We start from the raw sequence: 25,155 nt of genomic DNA, 5'->3' as shown, positions 1-25,155 counted from the left end.
AACTCTGACCGAGCTGCCTATGAGGTGCGCACTCCCGCAATGGAGCCGCCCTCATCGGACCCGGCAAGATGGTGGCACCATCCAGAACAACACTGCCATCCAGCACCCTCTAAATCGGTTCAGTATGCACTGTCCCCAGGTCCAGGCGGCCTCTCCTAGAGACTGGAGCGCTCTGTGGGGGTCCTTCCGCCGTGCACCACCGCCGCAGCTGCATACTGGCGAGCTGTGCCACAGCTTCCGCAGCCGCCCGGCACTCACTCACACTGTGAACTGCTACAAGTAGCGCACAGCTCCTCAACTAGAAACCAAAATAAAAAGTTTACAAATAAATACGAAATAATAGCTACCTACAAGGGTTGCAAGGCAGCCCATTCAAAACGTACACTACTCCTCAGGTACCTAACGAAGATGAATTGTGGGATTGCAGGGGGGAGGAGCATAGGATTTAAAGCTACAGTTTCATTAAGTGCCAGCTCCAGTCCCAACCTATAATCCCATGGTCCAGTGTTCCCCAGCCTCGCTGCAAGAGAAATTTACATTACAGCACAGTCAGGTTTCCTACTATAAAATGAAAAAAGAGGGGTGAAATGAAAGGTAGCAAAAACCTTCACATAATGCATGAGCGTACTAATGTTGAAGCAGGTATCACAATGGTCTGTCTAAACAATAAAAGGCATTATTAAAACTAAAAGACAACAAATGTCAGCGAATAAAATATAATATACTGAGACACTGAGACCAGCGAAGGACACGTCCAATCATACAAATACATACAATCAATCTTATAACAATGTCACAGATAGTTGGGTGACATGCAGCTGTAATTATTGCCACTGATAGTCCAGCAGTGATCACAAAATACGCGCTACAGTGAGTTTTTACGCGCTACAGGGAGAGACCAAGTTTTTAAAAATTAGCGGGTCTTGTAGGACGCACTGACTCACCGACCTCTGGCAATCTTTAGTGTCTCCCCAGCCAATCGCTGCCGGCAGCATCTCTCCAGCCAATCACTGCCGATAGCATCTCCCATGAAAGGCTCCCTATTGGCCGAAAAAAACGTCTAGCCACTCCCCCAGTGTTGTCTGTGGAACAGCATTCTCCAGTCTGACCGGCACGTGGACCTCTGCTCTGAACCGGAGTTTTGCTGTTTCTGTTCCCGATTCTCTAAGCCTCACTAGCTGCATTACTTCAACTTCACAGCTGAGAGTCACCAGGCATGATCACGTCGTCAGTGTTTACATACAGCGGATCAATTCCCCTAATATACTGTGGTCGGGTCACCACTTAATCACAGCACACACGCTGCTGCCAGCATTTATCTACTGGGGCTGGAACACGGTCTGCCCTGCATTTATTCTGGGCACTGAAGGGTTAAACAGCTGGGAGTACTACTAGAACAGCTGACCTGTGAGTCTGGTGTCAGTGAGAGAGCAAACAGCTCACGGTTCATATGATATGTTATTTTATGAACATACATTTTCTTTTTTACTGCATGCAGCTTTCACTAATAAACATTCATTAGATTACAATAATTTTTCACCACTAGATGACATTGGTGCATTAACTTTTAAGACTAACCTATACTAATATCAGTTGGCTTAAAGGTGCCCATACACTGTGCGATTTTTTACACAATTTGGCCATTTTTGATCATTTGTAACGACCAATCGTGTAAAAAGTGGCGTATTCCAGTACGATGGCGATGCGTGTCCCCGGCGTCGTGTATCTGCAACGTAGATCAACTGAACCTGCAGTAAAATTTCGACCTATCGTGTACGATGTGACACACATCGTACAGAGTTTGTGCACATCATGCATGATAGAGATGCATGTAGCACGGACCAGGGAGATCCGTGCTACATGCATCTGTGTCATTGACACAGAGCACGGACGGGATCAGAGAGACCCGTCTGTGCTGCTGCGGAAAAAAAATGGCGTGACCCCCCCCCCCCCCCCCCCAAAAAAAAAGAGCAACCAGTCCCGTGCTTTTAGTGACCCAGTGCTGGTTGTGCTTAAATACAGGGGACAAACGACGTATGGGTCCTCTGTACTGAAGCACAACCAGCAGCGGGCTAGTCAGAACCAGCCCTGGTTGCCAAAATACGGGGGACAAACGACTTAGGAACACAAAAGACTTAAGACACACCAAAGATGGTCGCCGCCTCAAATGGAGTCCGGATAACAGAAAGTAGAGGAACCGCACTGTGGGGACGAATAGGAACACCAGTCACCACTAAGCAACCACCGATGTCTTATATGTCTGTGCATGTACTGACACTACTATACAGACACACACTGCGCATGCGCCAGTAGCGGAACCCGGAAGTGCGGCTTTTCACCGCGCACTGGGACTTTTGAGGACACTTACTATAAAGCAGGGTAAGTTTTCATGTTCAGACATTTGCCCTTGAAAAAGTCTCTCATAGGGATGAAACGCGTTAGCAACACTTACAGAACTGCTGTTTTTACCTGTATTTGATTTTGGTAATATGCTGTTAATGTTCTAGCCTGTTACCTTAATACTCATTAAATAGATTTCTTTAATTAAAAGCTTCAGTGCTTAGTCATACCCCATACCCAGCCTTTCACTCACATGCACACATCAGAGGACTTGCAGAGAGTTGACAGACCAGCAGACACAGCAATTGGTAAGTAAACCATCCTTACCTAAACTACACTGCACCATAGTGTCATCACCTTGATACTGTCCTTATTCCTGAGGTAATGTGAGCTGGGAAAGAGGAGTGCACCTAAAACAGCACTGAGAAAGGATTACAGCATATCTTCCCAACACCCTGCCTAAAGTTCTTGCCCACCCGGTCACTACTAGATTGGACAATTGCCTGGTTTTGGACGTCTTATCACCCTATAAACATAGGTGTTGAACTTCCAGCCTCCACCTGACTTTTTAGACTTTTTGCCTATGTGAACAAGTCCCAGCCTCAAGTTCTTGGCCACCAGATCTTCTTCAAATCCATAATTTGACATGACCCACACATGAGGACTATATTTACATTATATATAAAATAATGGCTAATTAATGCACGGCCATGTAACGGCGTTTAAACGGTAAGACACACCTGCATTTTGTTTTAGCCACCCCCCATTACCTCCCCAAAAGCTGACTACCTGTCACTAACTTTGCGAATGGGTTCTCTGTGCATGCAGAATCACAAGACTATCGCTGCACGTGCACAGTGCAACTTCTATGCATACACAACAGCAAAAATTGCTCGATCTGTGTAGAAATCAGCATAGCGTACATCTTTGAATCAGGCCCTTAACACAGGGCTCGACAAATCCCAGTCGCCAAGTCGCCATGGTTGTCCAAGGGTTCCCCTTCCCCGCCGCAGGAAAGATCCATTTGCCGGGCGCCCGCTGAAATTTTACCAGAGGGCGCCCGACTCTCTGCAGCAGTGGCCGGAGCTCACTCCTGAGCTCCAGCGTCCGGCTTCTCCCACGGCCACTATGGGAGAAACGTCATGACGTATCTCCCATAGTAACGAGGAGCGGCGGACGCAGGATCAGGGCTTAAGGTAAGTATTCTGTGTTTTGTTTTTTTTTTGTGTGTGTTCGCGCGGCACTTTTACAAGGGGCTTACTACTGAAGGCACTTTTACAAGGGGCTTACTACTGGGGGGCACTTTTACAAGGGGCTTACTACTGGGGGGCACTTTTACAAGGGGCTTACTACTGGGGACACTATTACAGGGAGCTTACTACTGGGGACACTATTACAGGGAGCTTACTACTGGGGGGCACTTTTACAAGACGCTTACTACTGGGGCACTTTTACAAGGGGCTGACATACTGCAGGCACTATTACAGGGGGTTTACTACTGGGGGCACTATTACAGGGGATTTAATATTGGGGGCACCATTACAGGGGACTTACTACTGGGGGCACTTTTTCAAGGGGCAATTTTACAGGGGGCACTTTTACAGGGGGGGCTTACTACTGGGGGCACATTTATGAGGGGCTTACTACTGGGGGGGCACTTTTACAAGGGGCTTACTACTGGGAGCACTTTTACAAGGGGCTTACTTACTAGGGCACTATTACGGGGGCTTACTACTGGGGGCACTATTACAAGGGGCAATTTTACAGGGGGGCTTACTACTGGAGGCACATTTATTAGGGACTTACTACTGGGGGCACTTTTACAAGGGGCAATTTTACAGCGGGCTCACTACTGGGTGCACTTTTGCAGGGGGCTTACTACTGGGGGCGATTTTACAGGAAGCACTTTTACAAGGGGCAATTTTACAGGGGCCTTACTACTGGGGGCATTTTTACAGGGGGCATTACTAGTAGGGGAAATTTTACAGGGGCACTAATACAGGAAGCATTAATTTTGGTGGCACTATTTACAGGGGCTGGTATGGGCATGTTGCAGAGTCTGATGACCATTAAAGAGACATGTGTGGTAGCCTAAACTTTTAAGATGGCTCCTAGATTTTACAAAAATTTGTCGAGCCCTGCCTTAACAGCTTGCTTGAGCTTGCTAACCCACGTAAATAACAGCATGCATCACATAGGTGCTATTATTGGGTTTTATATTTATTGAGATTTCTAACCCATTATCACTGAGACACATGATTTTATATTGCCGGTTGATATTTGTGGATTTATCCAATTTAGACAATTTTATGTGATTATTGTTCAATTATTGAATTCTGATATTTTTATGGGAATGGGTATGTAATGCCAGCTGTCGGGATGCCTCCTGTCAAAATACAGTCAGTGGCACCCCGATGGTTGGTATCCCGACAGGGGTCGGGTAGGTATACTTACCCTCCCCCCTTCTCTCCCTAACCCTCCCTTCTTGAAGCCTAGCCCAACCCTCCCCATACCACACCCCAACCCTCCCCGATAGTGCCTAACCCTAACCTCCCCCCCCCAAAAAAACCTAACGCTAACCCCACTATAGAGGCTAAACCTAACCCACCCCCCCCCATTTACATTTTTTTTCCGCTTAGCGTGATCACTGGTCCAGGTCAGGACAGCTAGATGAATCACTGCAACAACATACAGCAGACGGCTGTGAATAGTCACTCAGTTCTGGTGCAGACAGCCAATCGCTGTGGGAATATGATTCTAGCAGCCGCTCGTCCTGCACAAGTATTTCTTTATGTGAATATCTCTCTATTGGTCATCATAGATGAAGCCTGACGCCTTTCTCCGTTTTATATCAAGCAACGGTTTCCTCGGAGAGTAGATAAATTAAGGGCTCACAAACCTCCCTTTTTTTATTCACCCCTCTTTTTCATTTTATGGTTTTTAGGTAATCCAGGCTGACCTACTGGGGAGCTGCTTTACCATCAGGTTTGAGGTGTGTAAGCCTTAATCATTTATTAATTTATTGCGCCCAGCTAAGAAGCTACTTCGGTAACTTCCCTTTTTTTAGATCTTTCATGTTTCCTAAAGAATTATACAGATCCCCCATGGAAACATAAACACCTCTAATACAATTTAGAAGTACAACATAGGTTTTCATTACAAATACATTTATGTCCTATTAATATAACTAGAATGTCTGTCAACACAACTTTAACATTTATACCAGGGGTTCCCACCCACGGTCCTCGAGGCACACTAACAGTGCTGGTTTTAAGGATAACTATATTTGAGCACAGGTGTCTTAATTAGTACCTCAGTTAGTTTGATGTAACCATCTGTGCTCAAGCATGGATATATCTAAAACCTTAGTATGCCTTGAGGACCGAGGTTGGGAATCACTGATTTATACTATTAAATAGTATGAGTAACAGGAAATATCAGACCCCAATATGAGCACTTACATTTTAACTAAATCAATTTTGTTGTGCACCTCAATCATTGTGTCCAGGAGCCTCTGTGGGACGTTCAGATTGGTGAGAGCAGACAGCACACTCTTCTTCTGATTCACAGCCTCCGGGTGGCTGATATCGCTCACATGAATTAATAAGTCCTGATAAATTAAATAAGCAGAATGAAATATAAGCATATGCTATCTGTAAGAGAGGGTGCACAGATTGCGCTACTAACTAGTATAATATAGGAAAATCTTATATGAAAAGCCTAAATTCTCAAACAGTACCCAAGCTCATACAAGCTGATATTGGACTGGATATGAATCCATGTCTGTATGCTATGGGTCAGATCCGATTAGGCTCCATACTTACTGCAGGGGAAAAGAGATGGTAACCTCTGACTTTTACGCCCTGAGCTATTCAATTACAAGCCCTTATCCTCATACTCTAAATCCACGGCTTACTCCCGTAAACCCATAGATGTCCGGAGAGCTAAGGGCAAGTTATACTCTATAATTAACTATGGCCCTGATTCAGAGCCGGACGCTCTGACCAGAGCGCTCGCTCTGAATCAGGGCCCACCTCCATAACTATGGAGCGTCCTCCTGGACGCTCGTATAGCTGTGGGTCACCACCCACAGCCTATACGAGCGTGCAGGATGATGGTCGCGATGGTCTTTACCATCGCGACCATCGCCAGTGCGAACAGAAGCCTGCGGTTGAGTTTTTCAACCGCAAGGCCAGGAGTGATTTTGGCTCTATCAGAGACAAAATCACTCCCACTGACATCACTAGTGATGTCAGTGGGGCCGGCTTCTGACGGTAGGCGTTCCCTTGGGGCGTGCTGTCAATCAACATCGTGTCAATCAACATCGACAGCACGCCCCCTTTGATCAGACACAACGAGCGAAGGAAAGTCCTTCGCTCGTCGCGTCTCGTGCATGCGCACGACGGAGCTCCCTCCGTCGTGCGCATGCGCAGTGCACACCATCGACCCACTTGGGAGCGGACAGCCGCTCGCGAGTGGGTCTGAATCAACTATTTTAATCAACAAAGCTCTACTTTAGAAAGTCAGTGGTCATCTCCATGCACCTGTACAACCTCCCATCCCTATGTTTTCTGTACTACCTTACTATTCTTGCTAACTTATCAATAAAAATGTATTGATGTTACAAAACAATAAAACTAGAAAAAAAAAATGCAGTGGCCATCACTTCACATTAAGGTTATTACCGAGTGGACAACATCCTCCAGCGTGGCAGAAAAGGACTCAATCAGGTTGTGAGGCAGCTGAGACAGAAAGCCAATAGTGTCAACAAAAATAACTGGCATTCGACAAGGAAGCAATCCACCATGGGCAGTGACATCAAGCGTGGCAAAGAGCTGGTCACGGGGCTGAAGGTTTGCATCACCTGTAAGTGCCTTTACCAATGTTGTTTTTCCTGCAATCAGAATATCACACCATATTCATATTTACTTATCAATACTGAAAACCATTAGATAGAATCCCTTATACACGCACCACAGTTTGTATAGCCCATCACAGAGATAATTGGAAACTCCCGCCGTTTGCGCTGGCTCCTAAGCAACTTTCTCTTCTTCCTCAACTTCTCCAAAGCCTTCTTTATCTTTATTTCTCTCTCTTTTAAGAGTCTTTGCTGGACCTCCATGAAGGTTTCACCTTAAGGATTATAATGGGGGACAATTACAGAGGGTGTTGTGCTCATGGTGAAATAAATGAATTTGAAGTTGGCCTGTCCCCACCGACATGGCTGAAGCACCTGCTCGACAGCCTCCTTCCTGTATACCAGCCCCCCAGCACGTCTTACTGGTACTATAAGGAGGGAAGATAGCGCTGCTCATGCAGCCTGTTTAGCATAATTACTACTGTACAGTGCAGCCATCTTTTCCATAAATACAATAAAGGTGCTAATCACTGTAAAATGTAATTTCTTACAAATGTAAGTATAACAGAGTAATTGCAGCTCCATATATCGGTGGTAAATTATATATGGATCCCAATGTCCTTTGTGATGGGATTTTGTTTTCTTTTTCAGATGTCAAAGGGAGCCAGCAGCATTTGGGATCCATTGTGTATTTAAAAGACGGTGTATCAGGGCTTACTACGCATTCCTCATAATGATGTGTTTATTATGGATGTTTGAGATCACTGAAAAGCGATAACCTACATATCAGAGGTGCCTGTGCTGTATAGCTCCTGTGACTATGAGCTGTAATGGCACTGGGATATTTATCATATTCCGACTGTTCGGGATGCCGGCACCGGAATCTCAACACCAGTCAGAATTCCTTGGCCAGCATGGGAGGGGTTAGGTTTAGGCTGAGGGTGGTGAGAGTTCGGTTTAGGCTGTGGTTAGGGTTAGGATACTTACTTGCAGGTGACGGTATCTTAACCCTGTTGTGATGCCGGCGTCAAGATTCGAGTGCCAGGATACCATACCCAACCCATTGGCACTACCAATAAATCAATAGGTCTTACCAAACACAAGAAGTGCAGGTAAGAAGGTGTATTAGCTATGTGTCTAATTTACTCTAGTGCATTAATAAAACTAATAGATCATTCAATTTCATTAAATTTACTGTTCACAAGTGAAAGTAATGTATACATTATTACCTGATCCCATGATGTATCTGGATCCGCCACCCTGCTGGTCCAAGTGGGCCATTTCATTTTTAATTCTAGACCTATTGAAAAATAAGACCGAAAATATCTCCTAAAGTATATTAGCTATACAATGGTGAACATTTTCATATACTTACTTTGTCCTTTGTGACAAGTTAAACTAAGTAAACTTTCTTTTTTTGCTTGCTAGAGTATCCCAGCTAAGTTTTCCTTTTTGGGAATGACAAATTGGTAGTGTTTTTATCAGTGTTAAACTGTACAAAAATACAATTAGGGCACTCCCAGAAATAAATTCAGCTACTACTCTGTAGTTTAATGAAAGTTATAAAGGGCGAAAAGGATATATATTCTTTTTATAAAATGCTTTTCTATTAATTTACCACACAAGAATTCATTAGCTTGTGTCCTAACTATAGGGATACAGGGAATGAAAAAAAAAGTCAGTAGGTCCCCTCTATTGCCATCACTTATAAATGTACTGTAACCTGAGTCATTAGCACAAGCTGGCTGATATGGGAACCTACAAACAAAGACAGATTGCTCAGTAAGGATTACAGTGTCTCCCTACCTCAGCAGTGGAAGTTCAGCTAGTGCAATCTGTAGCTTGGCCTCTCTTGTGCGTGCATTGTAGCGGAAAACATTTAGGACCACTGTATATCGGTCATAAACTTTCACTCCCCATGCTGCTTCCAGCTCTTTCTGTTTTGGAATGCAGAATTCAAGTTAAGTCAGAACAGAGGAAGATGATTATTGAAAGAATATGATAACGATTATTGGAGGTGCATTCTATAGTTCATAACAATTGAACATATCAACACATTAAATATAAACTATGACACGTTCTCTTTATGCATTTATAAGAATGTGGTGTTTGGATGATTCTTATTTCATATGGTTTTGTCTTAGGAATTGTGGGTTCGGAGCAGGATTGTGCCCTTATTATGCTTGTTAGGAGAATGAGGAATAATGAAATGAGTATGAAAATTCTGTTCTAAATTACTTGTATACTGCACAGAAAAATGCCGTAAGCTACTGTTTATCACGTTACATTTTACCGATGTGCACCTTAAGTAAAATTATGGAGTAATCAAGCTCAATTGGAGAAAACGACCTCAGTGATTTTAGAGACTGCAGACTAAATGCAGGTCATATATTTTGCTACTGACGGTATTTAGACTACAGTGTTAAAATAAAACGTTTATGCTTTTAAACATTACACAGATGGTTACTCCATCTTGTAAAATGATGCAACTACTGGCTTATCCAGAAAAAAAAGATAATAAAATAGTGGAAATAGTTACCGTATATACTCGAGTATAAGCCGAGTTTTTCAGCACATTTTTTGTGCTGAAAAAGCCCCTCCTTGGCTTATACTCGAGTGATGCTCCAGGACCAGGGCCGGTTCTCCCGTTACGCAGCTGAGTAGGGCACCACATATTGGAGGGCACCACACTCAGCTGCGTACCATGCGGGCCGCGGTGCAGACTGTGTCTCTGTGACACAGCTGCACCGCGTGTGTAGCGCTGACCGGACGGAGTTCGGTCAGCACTACACAGTGCCAAACACACAGCCGCCGGCAACGGCGGCTGTGTGTTTGTTGTAATTAGCGGCTGCTGCTGCTCCCACTGCGGGAGCCATCTTCCGGCTCCCACATTGGGTAATGGGAGAGACGTCGTGACGTCTCTCCCATGCTGCAAAGCGGCCGGAGGAGCCGGTAGCAGCATCGGGACCAGGAGCGGGGTTTCAGGTAAGTGGTTTTTTTTTTTTTATGCCTCTATCTACTGGGGGCACTACCAGGGGGAGATATTACTACTAGGGGCACTACCAGGGGGGGTTACTACTGGGGGCACTACCAGGGGGGGATATTACTACTGGGGGCACTACCAGGGGGTGGATATTACTACTGAGGGCACTACCAGGGGGTGGTATTACTACTGGGGGCACTACCAGGGGGGATTACTACTGGGGACAGTACCAAGGGGGGGGATTACTACCAGTAGCTGCTACATTTCCCACCCTAGGCTTATACCCGAGTCAATAAGTTTTCCCAGTTTTTTGTGGTAAAATTAGGTACCTCAGCTTATATTCGGGTCGACTTATACTCGAGTATATACGGTACCCAATAACGCAGCAGTCTTTTATATGTTGATTTCTTTGTCATTGTCCTGTACAGAGATTTTAAAGAAATATGAGACCAATAAGCTGAACGTGTGGAGGCTACAAGCCTTTCCATGGGCCATTTATCGACGGTAATTTAAAATGGTATGAGGCACTGTAATGTCTTCATTGTTTAAGTATTTTTTCTTATTTGATATTTATGTACCTGTTTAATAAATACAATGAATAAGATAAAACAGATACATAAAAAAAATGGGCTGCCCCAAAATAACTACAGTTAATGGAGCAAGAGACATTGGGAAAAATAAAAACATTGTTAACAAGTATGGTAATAACAACAGTGGGTACAACATCTAACAACTAAGATTAGCAGAGTAATATATGAAACAAACCCAGCGCTCCTCCAATTAGGAATATAAAATATGTCCAGTATTAGTTTGTAATTGTTACAAATAGTTCCTGTAGTGCCTTAAACTGTCAAAGTCAAAACGTGCCGCTGGAATAAGGAAGAAAGATACTACCCCCAAGTGTCTAATGAAGGAGTCCACAACATCGAGAAGAGGGCGATATACCTGGCTTATACCATCTTTCCCTCATGCTTGATAAAGTGCCTTCTCTAAAGACCAATTACGGTACGGAGTAAAAATGTTACCCATGGTGGTGTATTATTTTTTATTTTATTTTATGTCAATAAATTTTAAATGTTTTACACTAGGAGGAGCTACTTTTATCTCTTTTGTATCCTCTTATATGTAACACGACTAAGAGAAATTGAGGAATATATAAGTCTTCAACGTTAAAACTATTTGTGGTTATTACAAACTGATATTACATATATCTAATATTTCTAATTGCAGGAGCAATGGGTTTGTTTTATATATTGCATATGTCTGTATGGTGGGTGATCGCCATTTTTAAGTCCAGCTGCACCTTGGTTTAAGCGCTGCTATTACACACAACAACAGTGGGAGATAATTTAGATAACGGATACTACATCATTTCTTTATACATGTGCATTACACACATTAAAATTTTAATAATATTTTAGGATAGATCCACCATTGTGGAGTTTTTCTTTTTGTAACATATGCAATCCGCAACAATATGAAATCACTTTAGTGAAAAAACTATGACTGGACATTTGGTGCCCAGCTCTCATATTTACCAAATGTAAATAAACCCTTTGGGGCCTAAAGATGAACATATCCTTTGAGACATGGGACTGATTTTGGTATGTAATTATGTACAATACTTGATTTTGGGAGCGCTAACATAAAAACCTGTTGATTTCCCATCACTACATGAAATGGTTACATTGGTGGGAATGTAGAGCACACTTTGAGTTTATTAAGTGCGTCACACAAGAATACAATAAAACAGGTTGAAAAAAATAAAAGACATTTCATAGAAGTTTCCAGTACCTCTCCAATGGTGGCCGTGTTAAGCTGGATACACAATGAGATAGGGATGAGCGGGTTCGGTTCCCGGAGAACCAAACCCACCCGAACTTCGGGGATATCGGGCGATCCGAGCCCAAGCTCGGATATCCCTGTCTGCCCCGGATCCCTTTCCCGAGGCAAAACCTCGAGATCTGCTGTCGGATCTCGAGGTTTTGCCTCGAGCGGCCATTTAAAAAAAAATGCCTTTGCCTTTAATGGCCAAAGCGCTGTTTGGCTGACAGAGCCGTCTGTCACGGCTCTCAGCCAATCAGCATTATGGTGCTCATTTGCATGTAGCACGGACCCGGGAGATCCGTGCTACATGCATCTGTGTGATTGACAGTGACACACAGCATGGACGGGTCAGTGAGACCAGTCTGTGCTGCTGTTTATTTCAATGACACAGATGCACGCACGGACCAGGAGATCCGTGCTACTTGCATCCGTGTCATTGACACAGAGCACTGACGGATCCGTGAGACCTGTCTGTGCTGCTGTGGTAAAAAAAAAAAAAATGACATGCCCCCCCCCCCCCCCCAAAAAAAGAGCAACCAGCCCCGGACATTAGTGACCCAGTGCTGGGTGTGCTTAAATACAGGGGACAAACGACGTAGGGGTCCCCTGTACTTAAGCACAACCAGCACCGGGCTAGTCAGAACCCGCGCTGGTTGCCAAAATACGGGGGACAAACGACGCAGGGTTATTAAAGTTTACCCTGCGGTTCTCAACTTTGACTACAATGGAGGGAGCCGTTCATTGGCTGAGAGACGGGAGATGACCTCTCTCAGCCAATGAACGCTTAGCAGCGGGGTTTCCATGGTGATACCCCGCCGCTAAGCTCTCATTCGGGAAGTACCGTTCTATAGAACGGTACTAAGTTCGTGGATCGGTTTTTCGTTTTGTTTTTTTTGCCAAGTCCGGGGATGCCTACTTTGGAACGAAGAGGACAGAACCTCGCATAGGAGATGGTGAGTATGTTTTTTTTCACAGGTCCCCTATGGATACTTTACCGGACAAGTGGACCGATGCTACAGGGTTACATAGGTGAGTATGTGTACATATGTTTAATAAACTTATACTGTCACGGTGTGTGCGTCCTGTGTTTTTTTTTAAACATTTTTTTTTACAGGTGAACTACAGGTACTAGTGGGCCCTTAATGTCCTGCATGCTGGTACTTGTGGTTCTCCAAGTACCAGCATGCGGGGCAGGCTTGCTGAGACCTGCAGTTCTACTTGTAAACACAATGTTTGATATTCTTTATTTACACCACACCACACTATCAACCCGCCACCCACCGCCACCAGGGGTGGCGGGGATAGCCCCGGGCTATCAGCCTGGGCCTGGGGTGCCCTGGAGAGGGTGACCCATTTATTGGGGGGGTCCCCAGTTCTCCAGGGATCCCCGGCCTGGGCTGACTAGCGGTCAGGGCTGATGCTGCGGCTGGGGGGCCCAATGAAAGGGCTCCCCTGGCTGTGGCTTCAGCCCCCCGCTAGAAAAAGTCCAGTGCTGGTCCTGGAACATACAGGGGAACCCTACTCATTTTTTTCCCTTGTATTTCCAGAACCAGGACCGGAACAGAGCCCAGAGCTGTTTGTCCCCCGTATTTTGGCAACCAGCGCTGATTCTGACTAGCCCGGTGCTGGTTGTGCTTAAGTACAGGGGACCCCTACATCGTTTGTCCCCTGTATTTAAGCACACCCAGCACTGGGTCACTAATGCCCGGGGCTGGTTGCTCTTTTTTTGGGGGGGGGAACGCCATTTTTTCCTTTTTTTACACAGGTTTTTTTTTACCACAGCAGCACAATCTCACGGACCCGTCATTGCTCTGTGCCAATCACACAGATGTATGTAGCACGGATCTCCCGGGTCCGTGCTACATGCAAATGGGCACCATAACGCTGATTGGCTTCCTGTCTGCCACTGCAGTGCCACTCCTAGATGGGCCACGTGTTTGTGCCACCACTTGTGTCGCTTAGCATAGTCATCCAGCTACCTCGGTGCAACCTTTTGGCCTAAAAACAATATTGTGAGGTGTTCAGAATAGAGTGGAAATGAGTGGAAATTAATGTTATTGGGGTTATTAATAGCATAGGAACAAAAAAAGGCCCATTTTATGTGATTGTAGCGTTTTTTTTTATTTTTTAAGAAAAACTCCAGATCCAAAACACGGAAGGGTGGTTTTGGCAAAACCAATCCAGATCCAAAACACGAAGAAAGATCCAGATCCGAAACACGAAAAGTGGCCGGTGCACACCCCTACACTGAGATGATGTCAGCCCGATATGTAGTTTCCGGCCAAATCAGAACGACATATCCTCTGCATCACTCAATATGTATGGCCAATATGCGCGATCCCGCAGCCACTTGCGACATCGTCAGGTCGGCTGTGCTGCACATCCAACGGATATCGCAAGCTCCCCCATTCCAGGTAATGAAGGACAGAACACGGTATCGTTCTGTCGTTCATTACCTCGTTCTGATGTATACCCATGTCAGCCGACATATTGGCTGGGTATACATCGCTCAGTGTTCCCCCAGCTTTAGCTTTTACATACTATCCATCACCATCTGCACATTACCTGAGCATGTGCGGAATCTTGGTGTTGTCCTGGATAGTGCCTTGACACTTAAACATCAGGTATCTGTCACAATTAAATCCTCATTATTTCATCTGAGGAACATAGCCAAAATCAAGCACTTACACTATGTAGACAAAATTGATTGGACACCCCGTGCAAGTGAAATGTATACCATTGCACACGAGTTCTAAATGGCCACTAATGTGGCGGTTTCGACAAGTACACTTCGTAGGAACGCCCATGCACTTGCAAACAACAAATGTATTTATCAGGAGGACAATGCCACCTGTCATGATTCCAGGGCGACACCGGTCTGGTATATAGAAAATTCGGTAACACGGATGGACTGGCCAACTCAGAGTCCAAATCTTAACCCTATTGAAAACCTCTGGGACGAATTGGAGCGACAGATGCATTCTAGGCTGACTCGGCCATCTTCAGTGTCACAGTATGTAAAACCTACCGCCTGCTGTTATCCAGGAACTTGTAGAGAGTTTGCCAAGAAGGGTGTTTGCAGTGGTGGACCTACAAAGTACTGACGTCAATAAAATCTTGTTGATCTATTTACTAGTCAGTGTCCAATCACTTTTGTCTACATAGTATAGATTATCATGCCTAGATTACTGCAATGCCCTCTACCTTGGTGTCCCAGCAAAAGGATTGTACCGCTTGTACTGTAGATGGTACAAAATGCAGCTACCAGGCTATTACCCAACCAGCCTCTTTCAAGCCACATAACACCTACTCTCTACTCCCTTCACTGGCTGCCTTTAACATGGCAAATCGTTTTCAAGATTGGTTTACTGACTTTCAAAGCCCTACATGACCAGGGCCCAAGGTACTTGAAGCAGCTTCTGATCCCTTACTATCCCACTCGATTACTGTGATCAGTTGATGAAGGACTATTAACAGCACCTAGAGTCTCCCGGAATTCATTTGGGGGTCAATATTTCAGCTTTGTGGCTCTGACTCTTTGGAACTCACTTCCCCACACAGTTCGAGAGGACTCCACTCTAGAGTCTTTCAAAAATAGACTCAAGACTTTCCTGTTCACCCAAGCATTTCACGAATGTCCCTTGTTAAGCTTGTTTTGTATTTTGGCAAATGTAAAGCACTTTGAGTCCAATTAGGAGAAAAGTGCTATATAAATAACATTATTACTACTACTTATAGTTTGTCTGATTGCAAATTCAGGATATACACAGTCGAGTCACATTATTATGACCACCTCCTACATTTGACGTAGGCAGTGCATAGCCCATGAAGTACGTCACATGCCATGCGCTGACTTTTTAAGGTGTGTGATAGGTCGTCTGTACACACATCACTCGTTGCTGTCATGGGGAAAGGGGGTAATTTATCAGAGTTGTAAAAAGGGATGATTATTGACTTTCGGTCAAGGGTGGCAGTATTTCTGAAACAGCGCAGTTTGTGATCTGTGCTGCTGTTGTGAAGGTGTATCGTGACTGGACAAATGGCACCACTGCAAATAACTGATGTGGAAACTGCGGAGTACCACGTGTCATTGATGTGAGAGGTGAACATCGGCTACGAAGGTGTGGGAGAGCCGACCGACACGCGGCAGTGGAGCAGCTCACCATCAAAATGAACCTGGGGGCCGCCGGACCTGTCTATAACGACAGTTCAACGAAACCTGCTGCGTATGGAGCTCCAAAGCAAACGGATGGTCACTGCACCTATGCTAATGAAGGTGCATCGGTGAAAAAGGCTTACATTTTCACACCTGTATCGGAATTGGAGCTCTGCTGCTTGGCGAAGGGTTGCCTTCTCCGATGAGTCATGTTTTCTGCTTCATCGGACGGATGGACGTTGGCATGTCAGGCGAGAAACATCGGAGAACAAACACCCTGCAACCATTGCTTGAAGAACACAAGCTAGTGGTGGCAGCATTATGGTCTGGGGAAATGTATTTTTAATGGCATTCTCTGGGCCCACTCATTCATGTGAAAGACACTCTCAAACGATTTGGTTATGAATCTATCCTTGCAGAGCACATGCAGATGGTCTTCCCTTAGGCGGATGGGATCTACCAGCAAGACAATGCGACTTGTCACACGGCTAGAAATATCCGACAGTGGTTGGACGAGCATGACAAGACTTCCAAGTACTTGCCTGGCAGCCTAATACCCCGGACTTGAACCCAATTGAGCATCTGTGGGACCACCTCAATCGTTGTGTTTGCTCTATGGGATACTCCACCACGCACCCTCCAGCAGCTGTGGGATGCACTGAAGTCAGCATGGCTCCAGATACCTGTGACAACCTACCAGCACCTTATTGAGTCACTCCCAGCCGGTCTAGCTGCTGTCCGTGCTGCACACGGCGGTTACTCTGGCTATTAGCTGGTGGTCATAATAATGTCACTCGACTGTGTATATCTATCACCAATAAAAATGTACCAGTTTAAATATGATTACACTTTTTATGGGTTTTACACAGTTCAATATTACCTCAGTCAAAGAAGATACTCTTTCAACATTCAAGAAGACCGCAGTGAGCGGAGACATTCCTCTTATCATTTCTGTGACCAAAAGAAAGTGCAGGTAAGCCAAGGTGAAAAAGATTCTCAGTAATAATAAACACAGAAAATATTGCTATACCATTAGCACTGGATGGCACAAGGGGCACTGAGTAAGACCTAGATACCCATGGAATAACAGGGAATAGAAGGGTGTGCCTTTTTAATGTGTATACTTCTAATCTTCTCAGTACCATACCTAATAAAAAAGCAGACTTCTACTGTACAATTGGTCTATATGACAACCAGGGTCACAGAGTACTGGCCATGACTATAAGGGACAATATACATTGTCAGATTCGCCGAGTACTGCTCAGATAGTCCTTGTGCTCCCATTATTATCTTCTATTTATGTGGCGTTGCAAGGGTCTCTTATCAGTGCATATAACGCATACAAGATTACACGGATGCAGGATGGACACTTCAAACAGATACAGAAAGACTCACAAATTAACATACTTATGACCTGAAAACTGCATAATTACATACAGAAAACAGTATAGTTTCCATTCTAAGGGGCGATTCAATTGTTTTTTTAAGGCATGGTAATTAGTGGGCGCCCAATGTTGCAATTCAATTGTTTTTGGGTGACCATTAATTATAGCATTTGTTGCGCCAAATTAGAGCAGGTTTAGCCGCGTAAAGTGGCTAAACCCTTCTAAAGACCTGGTTAGGGCGTTCAAACCACAGACATTTCGCACATTTCTGCTCACCACCTCAGGGGAGTGCGAGCAGAAATGCAGATGTCGCTGGCTGCTCGCGATCGAACAGAGTGACCAGTGTTCTCCCCAGGCTGTTTTCTGCGGGCGCATCTCCCGACAGAAACAGCCTGCCGCCCGGCACTTTTCCCTGCCGACCCCCGCTGTGGAACGCTGGCCTCTGAAGTGACCGGAGGTTAAAGAAGCCTCCGATCGCTTCAGAGGCCACCATTCCCAGTGATGCACAGCGTGGGTGACGTCATGACGTCACCCGCAACATGAGGAGCCTGCCCCGTGCGTCTGCTGGATCTAGTTAGATCCAGTCAGCGCGAGGCAGCGGCCAGCAAGTAAAGGTAAGTGCTGGGCTGGGGCCAGGACCAGTCTGGGGGACGCTATTTAAGTCTGGGGGCACTGCATAAGGGACACTATTAAACCTGGGGGCACTGCATAAGGGCCCAGCCTGGGGGCACTGCATAAGGGGCCAGTTTGGGGGCACTATTTAAGCCTGGGGGCACTACATAAGGGACCAGTCTGGGGGCAATGCATAAGGGCAAAGTTAAACTACAGGGGGCAATGCATAAAGGGAAAAACTACAGGGGGCACTGTATAATGGGCACTTTTGACTGAGAGCCAGTGGGGGAGCAGCCTGAGACCTGTCGGGCTGGACTGGTAAGGGAGGTACCCATTTTCCCGGCGTGCGCTTAATTGCGAAGGCCCCCACCCGGCTGGAAAAAAATTCTGGGGAGAGCACTGGTGACAATAGAATTGCTCTGTTGGGCGCCCAGCACTATCAGGCGTCGGCGCTAACAACTGAATTGCCCCCTATGGGGGAAATGTGTCATTACAGTGCATTCCTGTAATTATAGACAGGATGAAGAGTTGACTTGTGTCGTAGGGCTGGAACATAACCTACAGTACCATCTGTATGACCCTACTGCTGTAGACAATTTTTTTAGCAATATATTATAAATTATTGTGCACATTACCTGTTAGAACCTGCAAATTTCCTTTGCCAAAAATGTATTTACTATCAGGTGATTTTGTAGACATTATTACTTTGTCTACAACTGTCCAATTAGGAATGCTCTGTGCCAGACTGACAGCCTCAGCAACCTGCAAATCAGCTGGGGAGTAAAAAAAAAACAGAATGCTACTCAATGTACAATTTTAGGTCATTTAAACAGGAAAGTGTAAAACAAACATGTTTATTTCTTCACTTTAAGCATTTGCATCACTTACCACTGATTAAATTAAGAGGAAGCTGTTGAAAACTGGCCACTCACAGCAGATACAGGAAAGATATGCATCAAGCAGGGCCAGATTAAGGATTGTGGGGGCCCCAGTGCAACTAACTTGTGGGGGCCCCTACCAATAAGACTGCCAATATGATATGCTGGTGATATTTATACAAAGTATAATATGTAACAGTATGCAGTCATTAATCCCGACCATGGGAATTCTGGTGCTCAGAATGTCGGTGCCAGAATACCGAAGGAAATTAGCGGGGTTAGGGGGAGGGTTAGTAGTAGTACTAGGGGGAGGGCTAGGTACTAAGGGGGGTTAGTAGTAGTACTAGGGGGAGGGCTAGGTACTAAGGGGGGAGGGTTAGGGTGCAGGAAGGGGGAGGTTTGGTTTAGGCACTAGGGGGGGAGGTTAGGTTCAGGCACTAGGGGGGGAGGTTAGGTTCAGGCATCGGGAGGGTTAGGATACCGACCGACAGGTGTCGGTATCCTAACCCTGTTGGGATGCCAACGTCGGGATACTTAGCGTTCACTCTAGGTCTGGCGCTGGGCAGAGCGCCGGACCTAGTGCAAGGACCCATCTTCACGCACCAAAGGCGCAACCGTGCCCAAAAGAGGGATGTGGTCAATAAGAAGGGGCGTGTCTTTAAGACGCATCCCCTTATCATCACTCTTGGGGTGTGCCCGGCACTTATGGACATGTCGGGCTGCCCCAAGCAATGTCAATGTGAATAGATGTTGGGCGCATGCACCCAGCATCCATTCACGGGCGGTGACCGCTATGCCGCAGTTTTCCCTACCCGCGGGACACTGCAACCAGCGAGTGAGGACGGCACCCGCAGGCTGTTTCAGCAGGGTGCCGCGCTGGAGGGCAGAGTCGGAGCACCACTGAAGCAGCCTAGCAGAAACGCTAATACTGACTGCCAGGATCCTGTACCCAACCCTATGTAACTACTCCCAGCACCACAAATGTGTTAAACACACTGTAGTGTCACCAATTCACATTATGCCAGGAACCCCAGATCACATATGCCACAGTGCCCCCCCACACGCTGGTGATGTAGCTATGTGTAAAAGCTCCTGGGGGACCACCATGTTGTTATTCCAGCTCTGGCATCAAGAGACATCAATAGAAATGACTTTGAAAAGTAATATGGCAGCGGTAATTTAGATGCATTGGCTACTTGGCGCATGTGATTAGTTTACTTTTCTAAACTTTGTTTCCTCCATATTGGTGTTATCTGTAGTAGACACAAGTGTCACATTTGTACAATACTTCCTCCTTTTTTTATTTTTGTTACATACACAATTTAGCACCACACATCTAAGTAAAGAAAGTCCCTCTTCCCTGATACAACAACCCTTCAAATGCGAAGTTAGCCATCATGGTTGACTCTCTGGAAAGGTCTATTAGTCACTGGTGGCAGTGGCCCCCACAATGTATCATTTGTTATTGCAGCAATAAGAAGTTACTTTTCAGGGACAATTAACATTCAATGAGTTGCTAAACTATGCTAATGCAGCAGGAGGTGTCTGAAGATAAAAAAGAAGCCGCCGGCATCACAGTTCTGAGTGCTGCGTCTTGGGTCACCATAGTGACCGGCCGCAGTTATCGCCCATCTGAGTAAGTCTAAGCCCGGCGACGGAACTCCTGTGCCAAGAAATCTGAATCGAAAGACACAGAGCCTTGGCACTCCCACACAACGAAAGCGATGTGCCTCCGTTTTGGGGAATGGTCCCCATCGCCAGCTATTCCCCGCCCTCAAACGGCTGCAGCCTTTTAATTTGGTTGCGGTGTCCATGGCACTGCGACATCACTGCAGCACATGTGCACTGCAGCCCCAGCGCATGCGCACTCCACCCACAATTGGACTTGTATGCAAATCATTGGGTTTGCATACAAATCTGAATAAGGCCCAATGGACGGCTCAAACCTATTGCTATCAACCAAGTGTGACAGCCATGAATACATTTAGTCAAATTGAAATTACATTGTATTCAAATATTTGAGGAGATCCTCCTGAAGTAACACACCACAGATTCTAGGGGGGAATTCAATTAGCTGCAGGACTTAGATGTAGGGATGGACATCGGAATCCGATGGTTAGCAACCATCAATGTTCACGATCCGATGGCAACACTTTTCCCATCAAATTGTGGGTATTTCTATGGTTGCCAGCCATTGGATGGCCGACAGGCTTGTATGCAGCTGTGGACATCAGGACGTGGTGTCCACAGTTCAGCTTGTGTACGCATGCACAAAGCTCCCACTGCTTCTGCTCATGCGTACATAGTAACCGTCAAAGGTTATACCATCTGATTTTCATGCAATGGCTTGTAGCCATTTCATCACTTGATTTGATGTTGGATGCCTGCCGACTATTCGATGCCGGGCTTCCGATGTCCATCCCTAATTACACAGAGTTTTAATGCCCGGAGATATTCAATTATTTCACGCGGCTAATTGACTTTCCCTTAGGACTGTGCACCTGCTGCTTACAAAGCTCAGCTTCCTTTAGTATATATGTTAATCACCTGCAACTGATTAATATTGTGAGAAAAAGTTGTACAGCGTAATAATGAAAGGGTCAATTAAGTTATACCCCTTTTACACCGGAGCTAAAACCCGGGTTATTGCAGGGTTAACCTGGGCAGCTCCCTGGTGTAAAAGGGGAGAGGGTTGGATCGCCGGGTCAAGTGACCCGGCAATCCAACCCACGTAAATAGCAGGGTTTAACACGGGCGTAGCCTGTGAAACCCTGCTGTGTGTACGGCGCACTCCGGGTCACAATGACCTGGAGTGCGCTGCTAGCAGGCCGATTAGTCCGGCTTCAGTGGTGCTTGGAGATTACGTAATCTCCAAGCGACCACTTTCACGCCAGGAAAGCCGGGTCTATGCAGACCAGACTCCGGTGTGAGCGGCGCCAACTCGGGAATATCCCAAGTCGGTGCCGGCTAAATTCCGGGTCTGATCCGGATAGGAACTGTGGGCCTGATTCAGAGCCGAACGCTCTGACCAGAGCGCTCGCTCTGAATCAGTGCCCTCCTCCATGAAAATGGAGCGGCCTCCTGGCCGCTCGCATAGCTGTGGGTGACCACCCACAGCATATGCGAGCGTCCATGATGATGGTCGCGATGGTCTTGACCATCGGGCTTGCGACGGAGACCCTGCGGTAGGGTCTCGCTGCCGCAAGCCCTGGAGTGATTTTGGCTCTATCAGAGCCAAAATCACTCCCACTGACATCACTAGTGATGTCAGTGGAGCCGGCTTCAGACGGTAGGCGTTCCCATGGGAACGCCTCCGTCTGGCAGGCACGCCCACCAAAGGGGGCGTGCTGTCAATCAACATCGACAGCACGCCCCCTTTGGTGCGAGACCCGGAGCGATGGAGAGCCCGTCGCTCGTCGGGTCTCGCGCATGCGCAGTGGGGGAACATCGACCCGCTTGCAAGCGTCCTGCGCTCACGAGCGGGTCCGAATGACCCCCTGTGTTCCAACTCCGGGTCAGACCCGGAATTTTGGTGGAAAAGGGGTATTATTTAGAAACCAGCTCGCCCTGCAAGTGCACGCATAGGACGCACCTACAGCAGCCCTGAACTCACAGATTTCTGTCCCGTCCCACTTGGCTGCATACACAATCAGTGAGTTTGGTGGTACATTGGCATGTAATGGGGCGAGTTGATATGCAATTACTGGTAGTTTCTACACCAATGTAAGAGCACACCGTGGGGCTCGCGCCTAATCGAATCAACCCGAAAGTGTCAGCGAGAATGCTCCAAACCCCCTTCTTGAGTTTGTAAATATGCAGCACAAGCTGTTATTAATTGTATATAATGTGGAATCTCCCAATGATAATGCGGGTATTGGGCAACATTTCCCCTAAGATATATACATTTTTTCATGTGAATAAATGACATTTGTAACCAATATGATCATTATTGGGAACCATTACAGTATCTGTGACCAGTGAGGCCTGTGTGTCTATATATGTATCTCTCTATTACCGGTGGTGCTGAACTGCTTTTTGGGTCCCCACTTTACGTCTGGGTGCACCAACAGAACGTGCTGAGCCCCGTGCAGGTGCGGCATGGGAGACACCAGAAGCTCGTCCACATCATCGTCCTCCTCCTCATCTCCGTCCATCTCCTCCTCTGTGCTGCTCCCGTCCTCACCCCCTCTGCCCCCTGGTCTCCCAGCCTGGCAGAGCGGTGTGCCGCTGCAGAGTGTGCGGGACCTCGGAGCATAAGGCCAGCCACTGCCAGCGTTTGACAGGAGGGGGCCGTGGTACGGAGAATATAGGCCGACTCGGGCCGTTCTCTGCAGGGCAGCCACCCCGCTGGTATGATGGCGGCGCCTCCCCACTGCCCTCAACACCACCCTAGCGAGCAGCAGCAGCATGCCCGGCCGGCTCACACCACCACACAGGATGGGACCCACATGTCCCGCCATGCAAGCCTATACAGGGCGGAGCTACAGTACAGGGAGGGTCAGAGTGTCAGTTCCTGCACCTAGCTCACACTGACTCCGTCCGTCTCTTGCTGCTGATACATGATTATATCCCCCCTCAATGCCACGAGGCTGAAGTTGGCTTCTTATTCACTTCTTATTCACTTCTTATTCATTTCTTATTCAAGCTCCAGCTTCTTATTCAGAAAAAGTTACATTAAAACATTTCAATAAAGTTAGATCACTAAACTATCACAATGTAAACATAGAATTGTGTCCCTCACACAGTTTACAATTATTATTTTCCTGGCACAATAAGGATTTTGGCATGAATAGGGCAGTAAAGTGGGCACAGGCACCACATTTTGTCATTTTGAATAAGAAGCTGTAGTTGTGCAGGGGTTAACTAGCTTCGGTCATCAAATGTTACACTTGAAACCCACAGAGGGTGTTCTGGTACATATGACCCACTTGCCATTTACCTTGACCAACAATGATTTTGGCATGAATAGGGCAGTAAAACGAGCACAGGCACCAGATTATCTCATTTTCAATAAGAAGCTGTAGTTGTGCAGGGGTTAACTAGCTTCGGTCATCAAATGTTACACTTGGATCCCACAGAGGGTGGTCACTTACATATAACCCACTTGCCATTTGCTTTGACCAAGAAGGTTTAGGGCATGAATAGGGTAGTAAAGCAGGCACAGGCACCAGATTTTGTTATTTTGACTTAAGTAGCTGTAGTTGTGCAAGGGATAAATATCCTTGGTCAACAAATTTGACTCTTGGAACCCACAGAGGGGGGTCAGGTACACATGACTCACTTGCCATTTCCCTTGACCAACAAGGATTTTGGCATGAATAGGGCAGTAAAGTGGGCACAGGCACCACATTTTGTCATTTTGAATATGAAGCTGTAGTTGTGCAGGGGTTAACTAGCTTCGGTCATCAAATGTTACACTTGAAATCTACAGAGGGTGGTCAGGTACATATAACCCACTTGCCATTTGCTTTGACCAAGAAGGTTTTGGGCATGAATAGGGTAGTAAAGCGGGCACAGGCACCAGATTTTGACTAAGTAGCTGTGGTTGTGCAAGGGGTAAATATCCTTGGTCATCAAATTTGACTCTTGGAACCCACAGAGGGGGGTCAGGTACACATGACCCATTTGCCATTTCCCTCGACCAACAAGGATTTTGGCATAAATAATTTGGGCAATGGACAAATGATCCGGATCTCAGGACCTGCACATAAAGACAAAACAACCGCCACCTACACGGCTTCACTATACTGACTTCTTTCTTTAGTGTTTACCACACACACTGGCATCACAAGGGGGGTGCGGGCAGGGCCGGTTCTAGACATTGTGGAGCTTAGGGTGAAAGTTCACAGTTGCCAACTTTTTTTAGAAGACGTTACTCTGCTTGCGCTGAAAGCACTTCCGGAAAGGGGGTGTGTCCTTGCGGATCACCCCCAATTCATCACACTGTGAGGCATGCCCAGCACTTACGAAGGTGCTGGATTTCCCCTCGAGCTCTCCCCTCGTGGCGATTAATTGCCATGTGCAGTAATGCGCCTTACACAGTAATACCCTTTATAAACACATTATGCCACATGCAGTAATGCCCTGTATAACACATTATGCCACATGCAGCAATG

General features: G+C 46.3%; 1 protein-coding gene across 2 annotated transcripts in view; it reads right to left on the bottom strand.

The window, feature by feature from the left end:
- The window catches only part of GTPBP6 (GTP binding protein 6), a 30,202-nt gene extending 6,639 nt beyond the window's left edge, over positions 1 to 23,563 (bottom strand). For both annotated transcript variants that reach the window (XM_088456926.1, XM_088456936.1), the window contains exons 1-8: positions 23,055 to 23,563; positions 18,797 to 18,934; positions 17,045 to 17,115; positions 9,005 to 9,135; positions 8,428 to 8,498; positions 7,315 to 7,473; positions 7,026 to 7,234; positions 5,802 to 5,950 (exon numbers count right to left, since the gene is read on the bottom strand). In XM_088456926.1, coding sequence (XP_088313052.1) covers positions 5,802 to 5,950; positions 7,026 to 7,234; positions 7,315 to 7,473; positions 8,428 to 8,498; positions 9,005 to 9,135; positions 17,045 to 17,115; positions 18,797 to 18,934; positions 23,055 to 23,499 — 1,373 coding nt within the window. In that variant the 5' untranslated portion in view covers positions 23,500 to 23,563. The remainder of the gene's footprint in view (positions 1 to 5,801; positions 5,951 to 7,025; positions 7,235 to 7,314; positions 7,474 to 8,427; positions 8,499 to 9,004; positions 9,136 to 17,044; positions 17,116 to 18,796; positions 18,935 to 23,054) is intronic.
- Positions 23,564 to 25,155: the final 1,592 nt, after the last annotated feature.

This window comes from Taudactylus pleione, unplaced genomic scaffold (genome assembly GCF_031769625.1).
Source record: "Taudactylus pleione unplaced genomic scaffold, aTauple2 ptg000041l, whole genome shotgun sequence".
In the NCBI taxonomy this organism is placed as follows: domain Eukaryota; kingdom Metazoa; phylum Chordata; class Amphibia; order Anura; family Myobatrachidae; genus Taudactylus; species Taudactylus pleione.
Note: the sequence above shows the minus strand (reverse complement) of the source record. Positions and strands in the feature narration are given on the sequence as shown.